Source organism: Dasypus novemcinctus, chromosome 8, assembly GCF_030445035.2.
Source record: "Dasypus novemcinctus isolate mDasNov1 chromosome 8, mDasNov1.1.hap2, whole genome shotgun sequence".
In the NCBI taxonomy this organism is placed as follows: domain Eukaryota; kingdom Metazoa; phylum Chordata; class Mammalia; order Cingulata; family Dasypodidae; genus Dasypus; species Dasypus novemcinctus.
This window is the reverse complement of record NC_080680.1, coordinates 126,892,153-126,905,932: the sequence shown is the minus strand read 5'-3', so window position 1 is coordinate 126,905,932 and position 13,780 is coordinate 126,892,153. Positions and strand designations below refer to the sequence as shown.

The 13,780-nt window shown below is 64.5% G+C and overlaps 1 protein-coding gene across 1 annotated transcript in view; it reads right to left on the bottom strand.

The window, feature by feature from the left end:
• Positions 1-3,430: 3,430 nt before the first annotated feature.
• CCDC187 (coiled-coil domain containing 187) overlaps positions 3,431-13,780 on the bottom strand; it is a 55,372-nt gene continuing 45,022 nt past the window's right edge. Inside the window, exons 22-27 of the mRNA XM_058301382.2 lie at positions 12,357-12,445; positions 12,074-12,149; positions 10,227-10,366; positions 9,297-9,409; positions 8,697-8,773; positions 3,431-8,194 (exon numbers count right to left, since the gene is read on the bottom strand). Coding sequence (XP_058157365.1) covers positions 6,105-8,194; positions 8,697-8,773; positions 9,297-9,409; positions 10,227-10,366; positions 12,074-12,149; positions 12,357-12,445 — 2,585 coding nt within the window. The 3' untranslated portion in view covers positions 3,431-6,104. The remainder of the gene's footprint in view (positions 8,195-8,696; positions 8,774-9,296; positions 9,410-10,226; positions 10,367-12,073; positions 12,150-12,356; positions 12,446-13,780) is intronic.

Here is a 13,780-nt window from a genome sequence, read left to right as displayed (position 1 = left end):
CCTCCCTATTAAAATTCCTCACCCATCCCAAATCTTACTGTGAGATAAAACAAAATGAGGAGTCGAAACAGTTTAGGTCCCATAAAGACTCCTTTAATGATTAAACAAAGGCATCTTGCCTTTTCCTGCCCAAAGCGTATTTCTCCGTTCAGGGTAAAGCTTGGTCCAGGTTGGGATGGCCCGTATTTTTCTAAAAACCAGGGCAGTAGAGGTTAGTTGTGCTGTCTTTTACCTGTGACTGTGACGGGTCTATTTAAACGTTCAAGACGTGTTGGTTAAAATCCATATATAAAATTTTGCAAAATTTCTTTCAGAGTCCATGTAAATATTTCATTAAGGTAGTTCAACGTATTTACCAAATTGTTCCACGAAATGTTTATTCCAGTTTAGAGACAATTTAGTGAATTGTTCGCAGGAACTCTGTTCAGCAGGCCTGAAAGCGTAATGCTCTCCAGCCATTTTCATTCCCTGCACTCAAGTCGCAGTCCAGGGCGGATTCTGATGGGTTTATTTGCTCCTGTGCCCAATCCGTGGTCAAGGGTGGACGTCCTGCCTCAGCTGATAGTCCCACCACCTGCACATCCAGTGTGAAAGGGGCAGGTAAAGTAAAATCGGGATATGGTCACCTGAGAAGGGAGACAATGGACAGGTGTAAGCCACAGAAGTCCCCTGCAAGGAGCACCGAAAGTTTTCCCCATGGGTCCTGGGGTCCCTAATAGGACACAGGAAGTGGGAGTCCACAACTCGAGGCCCCAAAATCAGATAGTCACTGAACGTTAGGATGAAGGCGCTGGCACACTCATACAAAAGCCTCTTTATTATTTACATATTATCTGCAATAATGAAAATATATTTACAAACATGGCATTGGAATTCCATTTTTTATTATTGTTATTATTTATGCCCGCCCTTGTTGTTTGCACTTGCTGTGTCCGTTTGTCTTCCTTGAAGCTCTGGGAACCAATCCCAGGACCTCCAACGTGGGAGGAAAGTGCCTAATCGCTTGAGCCACCTGTTTCCTACTTTGTTGTGTCTCTCATTATGTTTATCTTCTTGTCTCTCTTGTTGTGTCATCTTGTGTCAGCTTGCTGTGCCTGCCTGTCACGTCAGCTCACTGTCTTGCTCATCTCCTTTAGGGGGCACGGGGAACCTCCACTCCCTGCTTTGTTGCCTCTCTCATCATGCTTTTTTTTTCTTCTTGTGTCTCTCGTTGCGTCAGCTTGCTGCACCTGCCTGTTGTGTCAGTTCCCCTTGGTGGTGACGACGCGCGGGGCCCCAGGGCACGCGGCGCACAGGCGGGGAGGGTCAAGCCCCAAGCCCCCTTCAGCGGTCTCACTGTCCCGCTCATGCAGCTGTCCCTTCCCACCCCCCACGTCCCCTCCCCGGCTCAGCCTCGGCTCTGCCGAAACAGGTTCTGCCAGAGGCGGGGTGAAGAGCCGGCAGGGGGCTTGGTCGGGGACCCTCTGCGTCCCCCTCCCTCCTGCACAGGGGACTTGTGTTCAGGACGGAAGACCACCGCCCGGTCTCTTGGGGGATTCATATTGCAGGAGGTGCAAACACCGGCTGAGCGCGTGCTCCGTGCCGGGCGCCACGTCCTCCCTGCCTCGCTGACCACAGCTGCCCTGTGGAGGGGGCGGCCCGAGGCTCGGGGCGCGGGACGCTGCACATGCCCGGGAGCCAGGGGGTCCTACAAGCAGAAACTCCTGCTCTCAGGACCTGGAGGCGGGAGGCTAAAATCAAGGCGAACCCAGGGGGAGCAGCTGTCCCCGGCCTCTCTGGGCCTCAGGCGGTGGCCACTGTCCTTGGCCTTCCTTGCGTGGACACAGCCCCCAGCCTCTGTCCCCATTGCTCCATGGCTGGCTGCCCTCTTTTTTTTTTTTGAGATTTATTTTATTTCTCTCCCCTTAGTCTGCTCTCTCTGTCCATTTGCTGTGTTCTTTTGCGTCCGCTTGCATTGTCAGTGGCACTGGGAAACTGCATCTTTTTTGTTGCATCATCTTGCTGCGTCAGCTTTCCGTGTGTGCGGCACCACTCTTGGGCAGGCTGAGCTTTTTTTCAGACAGGGCAACTGTCCTTGTAGGCGCACTCCTTGCTCATGGGGATCCCCTATGCGGGGGACACCCCTGCATGGCAGGGCACTCCTTGCGCGTGTCAGCACTGCACATGGGCCAGCTCCACACGGGTTAAGGAGGCCCGGAGTTTGAACCCTGGACCCTCCATAGGGTAGGCAGACGCTCTGTCAGTTGAGCCACGTCCACTTCCCTGCCCTCTGTCTTGGTACCCAAATGCCCCCCCATGCTATTGGCTCAGGGCCACCTGATGCCACATGCCTGATTTCACCTCCAACAACCGTTTCCAATCAGGTTGCCTTGGCAGGTACGGGGGGTCAGGACATCAGCACGTCTGCACCCCACGACAAGGGCTCGGGAGGCCCTGAGGTCCAGGCCACGATGGGCTGGGCGGCCTTGGCTGTAGGAGGGGTAGCCCACACGGAGCCTGCCCGGGAGAAGCCCCCCACAGCGGTCAGGGGCTGCATGTGCGCCCCCCAGCCTGCAGTCGGGTTGTGCAGACAGCGCAGCCTGCCCTGCCCCGCACTCCTGGGTGTCGGGGACGCTCCCTTACCTGGTGCAGGGAGAGGCAGCTGGCACTTGACGGCTGCCGTGGTGGGCGCGGGACAGGGACCCTGGCAGCCGGGGGCATGTGGGAATTCCTGGGGGCCCTGGAGGTGGCCTGGGGGGCGGGAACCGCGGGGCAAAGGGCGGGCTCCCTCAGCCTGGCTTGACCCCCGGTCAGAGGACCCCCACGCCCCAGACCAGGCGCACCGGGCATGGGGCGCCCGTCACAGGCGGCCCCCGCGGCCCTCGAGCATTTCACAAGCGCGGCCGGGCGGTCGCCGGGGCGGGAGCCCAAGGCCTTGTTGAGGCCACCTGCCGATTTGGGACTTAGGGCCGCGCTGCAGCCACACCCGTGGGCATTTTAGGCGGGAGAGAGGGAGCTGAGCCAGGCGGATCACGGGAAAATGAAACGTCGGGTTTAACCGAGAAATAAGCGTGTTCTGTGAAAGATAATGACGCTGCGCAAGGCTGGAATCAACGCTTAGCGGCCCCAGGGGTTACCGTGGGCAGAGGCAGCCGAGCATCTGACCTGAAGGAGAGCGGCCTTGGGCTGGAGGTCCTGCGGGGCAATTGATCTGACAGCCCTCGGCTTTACGCACCTAACGCTGCCTGGCATTGGAGGTGCCTCGCCCACGCGGTGGATCCTTTCCCCCGCAGCCAGGGTCACTGGAGAGCGCTGGTTCTTTGCTGTCGTGGAGGGCCTTGCTGGCGTTTTCATTAGTTCTGAGGCGCCTCCTCCCGGGAGGCCTCGTGCCAGCTGGAGCCGCCAGCTCCGACCCCACGGCCGCGCGACGAGCCATCGAGCCAGAGACAAATCCGCAGAGTTCCCGTGCGGGAGATTTATTGCAGGGCCGTGCACGTGTGTGTAAAATACATAATTCCTCTTGCATAGCCTCATAAATCCAAAAGGGTCAGCAATAAATAGAAAAAAGGGAAAAAAGTACACACTAATTTGTTCAGAAAACTGGAAAGGAATCAATAAGAAAGCTATAGCTCAAAATGTTTTGAAATTGTACACGCGGAGAACACACAGCTCCTCCCCGCGAGAACTGGACTTCTGCTGCGCTCAGAACGCGCAGCGACGCCTGGGCTGCTGCTTCCCCAGCCGGGACCAGAGCCGGTCCCGGCCCTGATCATGGAGGTCAGGAGAGTGGCATCCTGCCTCGTTGGGTGGGCCCTGCCGTGTCCTGGGGGCCCATGGGGTCCCCAGAACTACTGGGCAGAGGGCACGGTGGCTCCATGCAGTGATTGGCCCTGCGGGGTTTTGCTCCTTCTCTGACCCAGGAACCCGTAAGAGCCCGGCTCTCCCAGGAGCCCATCAATGCTGGGTGGCGGAGCAGCTCAGGCCGGGGCAGCCTGGGTTCTGGACGAGAAGAGATGACCTAGTGAGACCAGCACCAAATGTCCCCGAGGCCAACTTGCTGCTCCCGCTGTTCCAACGCCCAGGCAAGCAGGGATTTTCCAATTCAAGAGGTAAACTGGAAAGGTCTAAGTAGGTGATTGATTGATAGGAGATTGATAAATATATGGATGCTAGATGAGCAACAGATAGACTGATAGGACAACAGATAGATAATAGATGATAGATTGGTAGAGATAAGTAATTGATTGACTACCAATGATAGATTAGATCAATAAGTGACAGATGGCTATCTATCACTAGATGATAAGCAATAGACAGGCAGACACAGAAAACAGGTGGCCAGATGGCTAGAGGGGAAGAGGACTGCTCTAGGACGTGGAAAGTAACTTCCGAGAGGTCCAATCACAGTATAAGTGGACCTCATCTCAGGAAACCTTAACCACAGTAGAGGTAAGAAAACAGACTCAAATACTGCTTCCTTTCTACAAGAAGAGATTGCTGAGCTCGTGTAAAAGCCACTCCTACTGCACAGAGATGTGGGTCAAGATAAAAATATCACCTCCCACTGAGCCCCTATTCTCGAGCACAGCCCCCAAAGACAGTGCCCGGGAACCCCTGAGTACACTGGGACGGCTCTTGAGGCCTCCCGTAGAGGGACGCCCACCTGCTCCCCTGTTCTGACGTCCCAGGGAAAACCTCCCTCAGGCCCCGACAAAGCCATGCAGCCTCACTGCCGTCCTGCCGTTGGGGTACTGGGAGGCCCCCGCGCCTTCGGCTTGGAGGTCACTGAGGCTGCATGGCTGCTCTGGGAGGGTGGGCTTCAGGGACCAGGCCAGCCCACCCTCCCCGAGGGCTGCAGCAGCCGCAGGTGGCCTGAGGCGGCTGCTACGCACAGCGGTCACGGCAGCAGCGGCCTGGCCCTCCGGCCCGCCACGCCAGGGCTTAGCTGCCCCCTCCTCACACGACCCAGGCTCTTCTCGGGGGAGACCATGATGACCACTGCAGCACCCTGCCCGGCCCCGAGTCCCCCATCCGCCCCCAGGGGCTTCCACCCCAGCGGGCTCTTCTCCAGCTGGCATGAGCCCTGCGACTCCGCAGGGGCCTTGTTCTCATGGCTTATCATCTTGTGACCCCTTTTCCCCCAGGAAATCCTCTCTTCTCAAATCAACAAACTCCTAGACATTCCTGAGTGTGTGTTCTGAGGGGCGCTGAAGGGGGGACTCCCTTGTGCAAGCCCTGTGGCCACCAGAGCCCACCCGGTGGACCCCTCTGTAAACGGCCCCGGCCCTGGGCATGGGGCCTGAGGATTTCTGCAGGGGACGGGGGCGCGGCCCACCCGGAAATGGGCGGGCGTCTCTCCCCGCCAGGACCCTGTCCTCACGCTCCTGAGCAGCGGGTCTCGGCGCCAGCCTTCACCCCCGCAGGCGCCCCTGCCCTCGGCAGCCACGGGGGACGCGGCGTTTGGCGCGGCAGGTCCTGAGCCCGTTCTGGGACGCGCGCTGGGCCCGCCGCCCATGGCGGCCCGGGGTAGGGCTGACAGCCTCTGGGCGGCCCCTTCCTCTAATCTGCACAGCTCAGGAGCACGGCATGTGCCCACCCCCAACCACAGACAGCCAAGAGGGGGGAAGACCCCCAGCCTCTGGAAGGCAGAAGCACGGCCCCCCCAGCTGGAGGGCCCCCCGCCCGCCCCAGCACCCCCGTCCCACTGCTGGCCTCGCCTCGGCTGGGCCCCGTCACCCGCCCCCGGGCGCCGGGTGTGTCCACAGGAACTGCTCCCTCTCCCAGTTGCGACGACTCCTCCAACTCCCTGACCGGTGGCCGGCCTGCTCGGCCTTCTAGGTCTTTCTTTCGGGTCAGGGGCTGGAGGGAGAGCAGACCCTGCACCCAGGAAGGCACAGACCTGGCGGGCACTGGTCGGTGAGTCCCCGCCTGGTCCAGGCTGAGGGCGGCTTCCCTGCCCCTTTTGGCCACCCGGGAAAGCCCAGGCTTCCGGGAGCCTCGCACATGCAATCGTACAGCAGTTTCTCAGCCCCCATCCTCACGTGCCTCATCAGCACTGAGCGCCACACCTCCCCCAAGACTGCGCGGCAGGCGCTCCACGAGCGCGGGGTCCCCAGGGCCGGCCCTCAGGGGGCCTCCCCCGCCCAAGGGCCGTCCCCACCCGCCCGCTCGGACAGCGCGGCTAAGGTGTCACGGAGAATCCTCCCGGAGAGCTGGGTGGACACCAGATCCACCGCCTCGGTGCATTCCGCGCGGCGGCCCGGGGCGGCGCTGGGGTGCCTGCCCGCGTCTCTCCCGGGTGGCGGCTCGACGGCCAGTGGGTCCTGGGGCCCAGGCTGGCCCTCCTCCTCCAGGCTGCCTGCGCCTCCCGTGGCCTCCTGGCCAGCAGGCCCGAGGGCCCCATCCTGGCTGCCAGCCACCAAGGGCCCTGGGTGTGGGGCCGCCCAGGCCGCAGGCCGCCCGTGTGGGGGCACGGCTGCCCTCCTGTCCCCGCTCGGCATGTCCCCAGGGTCCCAGCCCGCGGAGGGGGCCTCGGCCGAGCAGCGGCTGCCGCCCAAGGGCCCGGCCGCACATGCGAGGGCCTCCAGGCGCACCCCATGACCTGCCCAAGGTTTTGCTGGCCCGTCCCCGTCTTCCGCACTCTCAGAGTCCTGCGCCCCTTCGCAGGGCTTGCCACGAATGTCCTGCGCGAGCGCCCTGGGCCCCTGACAGGGGCCAGAGGAGGGCGGTCCTGCCCACCCTCTGTCACCAGCCACCAGCGGCCTTGGCAGACTGTCCCCAGCCTCGGAGGCCGGCCTGGACGGAGATGGGGGCTGTGCCGAAGCGCTCGGGAGCTCCCCGGGGGCAGGAGCTGCCCTCCTGCCCGTGGGGGACCCCAGCCGGCCGACCGGGTCAGACCACCTGCCACCCGCGGCCTCGCTGCCCACCACGGAACTGGTTCCTAAGTCTTCCCGGAAGTCGCCCAGTTCCCCCGGGAGGCCTCCGCCCCACCCAGCGCCCCTGAGGCTGAGCCCTGAGTCCTGGAGCCTCGGGGACAGGGCCCCCGGGGGACGGTCCTCAGACAGGGAGGACCACTCGTCGGTGGCCAGGGAGGTGTCCTCCCCCGGGAGTGCGAGCTCTTCAGGCGGGGATGGGAAGTCATCTGAGTGGGCACTGGCGTCCATGGCCGCCCCCTCTGCTTGGAGGGCCGGCGCGGGCGGGGGGGGCGTGGTGTCCCTGAGGGCGGAGGACAGGCCAGCGCTGCCGTAGGACAGCACTTCGTCGACAGGGGACAGGATCTCGGTCAAAACCCCGTCGGCCGGGGGGACACAGGCGCTGTCCCGGCTCGCGGCTGCTGGACGCGCCAGCCCGCTGGGGTCCCTCGCCGGAGCCCGGGGGGCCACGGGGACCTCAGGCTCGGGCATGGCCTCTGAGGGCCTCCTCCGAGGGAAAAGCTGTGGGTCGACGTCCTGGGAGCCATCCCGACGGCCAGCAGAGGCCGGCCGAGGCCTCGTCCGTCCTCCTCCGCCAGGTTCCGCTTCTCCCGATGCCGAAGTCCCCGAAGAAAAGGACAGCGGGACGTCCCGGTCACTGGATGGGAAGGCTGTGTGGGCGGCCGCAGGGGAACTCGGCGCGGGTGTTCCTTTATCCGGTGCCCCTGCCAGGGCCTCGTGCCTCTCCAGGAGAGGAGGGGTGGCCCGTGGGGCCCTGCCGTGCCCAGGGCCATCGGCAGGTGGGGAGCCCTCCCAGGCCGGCTCGGCACCAGCCCCGGGCCCTGGCAGGGTCTCCTCGCAGTCCTCCTGCCAAATCTCGCTGGAGGCCTCGGACAGCTCGGACCCCAGCCAGGGAGAGGGGGCATTGGGGAGAGGCCGCGCTGGGCCTCTGGCCACAGCAACGTCCGTGGAGGCCCTGGGCAGTGACGTGGGCGAAGGGCAGCCCAGGTCCTCCCAGGACCCGCTGAGCTCTGTGTCGGGGAAGTCGTCCCCTTCCGGGCCCGTCAGGGGGGTCGAGCTCCCAGACACGTGGACCAGGCGGGCGGACACTCTCTGGAAGTCCTCGAGGGACGGGCAGGACCCGCCGCCCACCGAGCCTGCAGACGGGGTGCCGGAGGACCCCGAGGCCCAGGAGGACCCCGAGCAGGTCCCAGGAAGCGCCTCGGAGCCCGAGAACACGGGGGGAGAGGGCCTGGGCAGGGGGCTGTCTTCGGCCCGGGCGGGGGGCGCCTCCCCCTCCGGAGCTGTCGAGAGAGTGGGGGGAGGACGTCAGTGATTTTCAGACCCTTCCAACGAGGCGGCGTCCCTGAGCAGCCCCCACCCAACGCCAGGTGGGCCCTCCACGGCCCCGGGGCCACGCACCCCACCCCGGGCAGACTAAACGTTGACGGAGCCTGCGCACTTGGCCCCACTGATGCCAACCCGCCGTCAACTCAGCCCGGACCCCCCAGCCCCCCATGGCCACGGGCCACGTCCTGAGCCGACAGCGCCACGTCCCAGGGTGCCAGGCCCTCACTGCTTTGTCCACAGATGGGCGGCTGGGGCTTCTGTTCCCGAGTGAGACGTGGACGGCCCCAGGCAGGGGCACCTACAGGCCCGAACTGCGCGGCCGCCCTGGCAGGGGAGGAGGGGGCAGGGGGGGCGGCAGGCGGGCAGGGGGCTGTGTGCTGGGCCACAGGCCGGCCTCGACTGGCCCTTTGTGGCAATTCCTGGCAGGGCGGGGGACGGGGCTCAAGGGGGCTTCACCTGGAGACGCAGCGAGCCAGGCGGCTTCCAGCCAGCCAGAGCAGGTGCTGGGGTCTGCTGGCCGAGAGGCGTCGCTCCTGCAAACACGGTCACAGAGAGGTCCTGGGGTGCCTTCCGGGGGCACCCCGACCCTCAAGCCTCCTCCCGGGCTCACTTTCTGGGGCTCTTCAGTGGAGTCAGATAAACCTAATCACGAAACCGCCTCAGCGCCCTTGAAAACGTCCCCATCGGCCATCTCAGCCAACGCCGGGGGGCTGGCAGGGCACGGGGCTTTCTGGTGGGGGCGGGGGCTCGGCCTGTGCTGAGGGTCCTGCCTCAGCTCCCGCTCGACCACCCACAGAGCCCTGGAGGGCACGCACGCCCCGGCAGGGCCCCCCTGCTGACCCCATGGCTTGACCTTGGGGGGGCTCCTGGGCACTTTGTTTCCAGGGTGCACCAGGCCCGGGGGGTGCACAGAGGGCCCAGGACGGGGCCCGGGAGCCAGGAGGGCCACCGGAAGCAAGGGGACATGCCTGCCGAGCTGTCTCTGTCGTCTCGGCACCCCCACACCCAAGGGCCCAGCCCCAGCCCGCCAACCCGGCAGCCCTCCCAAGCCCCCACCTCTGCTCCTCTGAACACCAGCTCTCCACTTCGTGGGGCTCCCCCAGGGGGCTCTCAGCGGACTCCAGACTCCATTCTGACCCCACTCGGCTGAGGCTGCTTTCAACCTCCTGCTGGGGACACACAGAGAAATGGCACGAGTCAAGACGTGGCCACCCCTGGACAGGGCGCCTTCCTCTGCCCAGCGTCCACCTGTGTCCTTCAGCCGTGGACAAAGCCTTGTGCTTCCACGACGGCCATGGTTGGGGGGCAAAGTCCAACCCCCAAAGAGGGCCATGGAGACCCTTCCCACCAAACAGGCCCCCCCTGGCTCCAAAGGCCATCAATGCGCTTTCCCTTCTACAACAGGAAGGTCCCATCAATATGCCACGGCCCTTCTGCCACGGAGAAGACAAAACACGCCGTGGCCATCCCGCCATGGAAAGGCCTCATCAACATGCCACGGCCCTCCTGCCACGGAGAAAACCCACTGATAGGCTGTGGACCTCCTGCCACGAGAAAGACCCACCAACACCCTGTGGGCATCTTGTCACAAAAAGACCCACCAACAGGTTGTGGCTTCCCTACCACGAGAAAGACCCATCAGCAAACCGTAGCTCTCCTGCCACAAAAAAGACCCATCAGCACCCCACGGCCCGCCCACCACGGAAAGGCCCCATCAACACGCCGTGGCCCTCCCACCTAGGAAAGGACCATCGTTCATCTTTTTTCTGCCCAGGTGTTGAGTCTTGGGGTGAGACCCAGAGACCCCAAGACCACGAGACCAGCACGAGCCTGTCTGGGAGGGGCCCAGAGGCTTCCATGCCAGCCACACCCGCATCTGATGGGCGAGGTGACCCTGCTCCCCTCCCACCACCTGAGGCTAAGCTGGCCGGGCAGGGCCAGGTCAGGGCGCCACCAGGTCTCCAGAAGGGGAAAGCCAAGCCTTACACTTGCTTCCCCGGGATCGCGAGGACCGGCCCGGCCCGGGGAGCGCCAGCTCTGCCCCTGGCCATCCTGCGTGAGCCTTTCCGTCAGAGCCGGGACCTCCTCCTCGGCCAACACGGGGCCGGGGTCAGCCTGGGGGGCTCCTGCAAGACAAAGGGACCGTCAGCACTGATGGGCTCAGAACGCGGCGGGCAGAGGACGCGGCTTCCAGGAATTCTGAAGCCACGTGAGAAAGCTCTTCTTTAAAATTCCAAATGCATGCAAACCTCCCTGGTAGTGCCTGGTTAGTAAGAGGACATCAAGCAGATCACGAGGGAAGCGGACTTGGCTCAACGGATAGGGTGTCCATGTACCACATGGGGGGTCCAGGGTTCAAACCCTGGGCCTCCTGACCCATGTGGTGAGCTGGACCACGCACAGTGCTGATGTGCACAAGGAGTGCTGTACCATGCAGGGGTGTCCCCTGCGTAGGGGAGCCCCACGTGCAAGAAGTACGCCCCGTAAGGAGAGCCGCCCAGCGCGAAAGAAAGTGCAGCCTGCCCAGGAATGGTGCCGTACACATGGAGAGCTGCACAGCAAGGTAATGCCCCAAAAAGAGACACGGATTCCCAGTGCCACTGACAAGAATATAAGCGGACACAGAAGAACACACAGCGAATGGACAGAGATAGCAGACAACTGGGGTGGGGAGAGGGGAGAGAAATAAATAAAAATAAATCTTAAAAAAAAACACACACAAAAAAAACAGATGACTGGCTGCCCCTGAGCTTCGGGATCATGGTGCTCTAAGTCCCAGAACAACCCTTTAGAAAAGCCCTTTTCCTGCTTCTGGGAGCAGCTCCCGGCTGACGTGCGCCATCCAGCAGGGCTGGCGGCACTGAGGACGCCCACGCCAGAGAAGAACACGCTCTCTGCCTCTAGGACACTGCCCACGCCGGGCAGCGGTGGGCACCGGGCAGGGGCTTCAGCCAGGCCTTCACCGAGCAGCCCACCAGCTTTCCAGGTTGTTCCACCTGAGGGACTAGCGCCAAAGGGAAGTGCTGCCTCTCGTCGCGGCCTTGGAGAGGCTGGGCGCCGCGGGCTATGTCGGACAGAGCCTGGACTCCCGTGGTGACCGTGAAGGGGCACCTTCCGGGGAGCCCCTTCCAGCCTGGTGTTTAGTTCTCGGCTACGCATCCGGCGTAGGCCAGTTCTCCTGCCTGGTGACTGGCTGGGAGCCGCCGTGAGGAAGCTGGGGACAGCCGACCCGGCGTGAACCCCAGGCCACTGCCCACCAATGAGGAGACCACGGCAAACCACTCGAGCCCTCGCCCCTCAGGACGTGGCAAGCGTCCACCTCTCGGAAACGGGGGCTCGTGTGCGGCCGCGGGCCTGGCCGGCCCCCAGGGCAGTGGCCTGGAGAAGGCCCCCCACTGTCCAGCCTCTCCGGCCCCGAGCTTCCCCACGGCGAGCAGGAGACCCCCTGCCCCGCCCCGACCCAGGAGGGGAGGCCTCGGGGCTAAGGCTCGGGAAGAACAAGCCGATGTGTGCAGAGCTCCCGCAGCACGCTGGTGTCCAAGTTACCCCAAGGCTCTTCAGATCCGTGAACTTGCAGCCGACAGGGCACCTTACGGTTTGCCCCTTTGCCCAGAAAAGCTGCCAAGTCACCTCCCACGAGAAGAGACAGAACGCGGGGCTCTCCCCGGGCGGGGGTCCGGGGGCGCTCCAGAAACCTGCTCTGGCTGACCCCTCCTGGCTCTGCCTGCTTGGTGGACGGGGCCGAGGCACTGGGGAGGACGCGCTGGACACGGGGCAGGCTCCCGGAAGGACAACGCAGAGGAGGCCCCAGGCGCCACTTGCAGGGGACTTACCCGGTGGCAGCTTCTTCGCTTCATGAAACCCGGACTGAGCTGCGGGGATGCCCCCCTCCGCCTCGGGCGACGGAGCCTGCAACGGGGAGAACGAGGCCCGGGGGTGCGGGAGCCTCCCGGGGGGCCACAGCGGGGACGGGTGGGGGTGTCTGGACCAGAGACTGGAGACCACCCCCCACCCCAGCCAGCGCCATGCACGGGGGCTGGAAGGCGGGCGCCCGGGGGTCCTGGTAAAGGTGAGGGTCCCGCCCGGCAGCGCGAGGGAAGGCGCTGGGGCACGTACAGGCGAGAGCCGGCTCCGTGCCCATCCAGCTCCCGGCGAGCCTGTGTGCTCAAGGCGCGGCAGGGGGACGAGGGGCCGCTGCCCAGGACCTGGAAGACACACGGGCCGGGGCGCCCCCTCTGTGGACCCCTGGCCGCGCCTCGACCCCCTGCGCTGCCCTCCCGCGGCTTTAACTACCGCTGCCCTGGAGCAGTCACTGCCAGCCCGCATGGCCTGACTCGCAGCACCTCTGCTCCCTGGTCCCCCAAACTGTGCTCCACAGCACCCTCGGGTCCCCAGATGTTTTCCAGGGGGGCCCTGTGCAGGGACAGAGCCCCGAGGCACCGTCGCCAGTGGGGCCTTGGACCCCCCCGTGATTTGGCGCCAACATGGCCTCTTTCACCCGTTCACAGAACACGTCCCTAAATCAGGGTCCCTGCTCCGAGGCCTCAGGTGAGAAACGGGGCCTGGGGTTGGTCAGCAGGGCCATGTCCTATCGGTGTCACCTGACACCCCCTCACCCGCGTGGGGGGCTGGCAGGGAAGGGGGCTCCTTCGGGCTGTGGGGGTGGGGCGGGCCGCCTGGAGCAGGAAGGGACCCCGGAGGTCCCCGCAGTGAGCCCACGTCCGCACCTAGCCCCTGGCACCCGAGTGGGACCCCAGCTGGAATGGGGCCTCTGCAGGTGGAGCCAGGTGAGGACTTCAAGGTGAGAGCAGCTGGACTAACCAGGTGGGCCCGAAATCCAGAGAAGGGTTCTCATGAAAGCAAGAAGAGAGAAGGCGCGGAGGGGGCGGCCACTGGGGACGGAGGGCGGCCACAAGCACGGACGCCTGCGGCCAGAGCTGGGAGAGGCCGGGCATCTCTGGAGGCACGCCACTGCCTGCACCTGGTTTGGGGACTTAGGGGCACCCAGGCGTAGTACTTGTCCCGGGAGAGCGCTCAGGGCGGGGGACGGCTGGGGGCGGGGGCGGGGCCCCTCCCGAGCTCCGCGGGGGGCTGGGGCCAGGGGGGCTGCTGTGCCTGGGGAGCGGGGCAGGTGACGAAGGCACCCAGCAGACCTCGAGCCCCCTTCAAAGGCCCGGCCGTGCAGGACAGGGCGGCGGGTGGGTGGGCACATCAGGCTCCGCATCCCCAACGATGCGCCCGGGAAGGCTGACCCCCGCCCACCTGTCTAGAGACCCCGTCCGAGGGTCCGTCTGGCAGCAGCGAGGGCTGCATCCAGCCCGTCAGGACCCCTCCAGGGCAGGGAGCTGGTCGGGATGGCATGTGCTGGCCGCCCGGCCCCCGCTCCGAGTCTCCAGTGCCCGGTGGGTCTGCCTGGACCTCTGTCCCCGTGGCCCTTTCTTGCCCTTGGACGGGAACAGAGGGGCTCAGGGACTTGGGCCCACCACCGAGCTCAGCGCTGGGGACTGGGGCGCGCACCTGACCGCAGCCCAAGGCTGCCC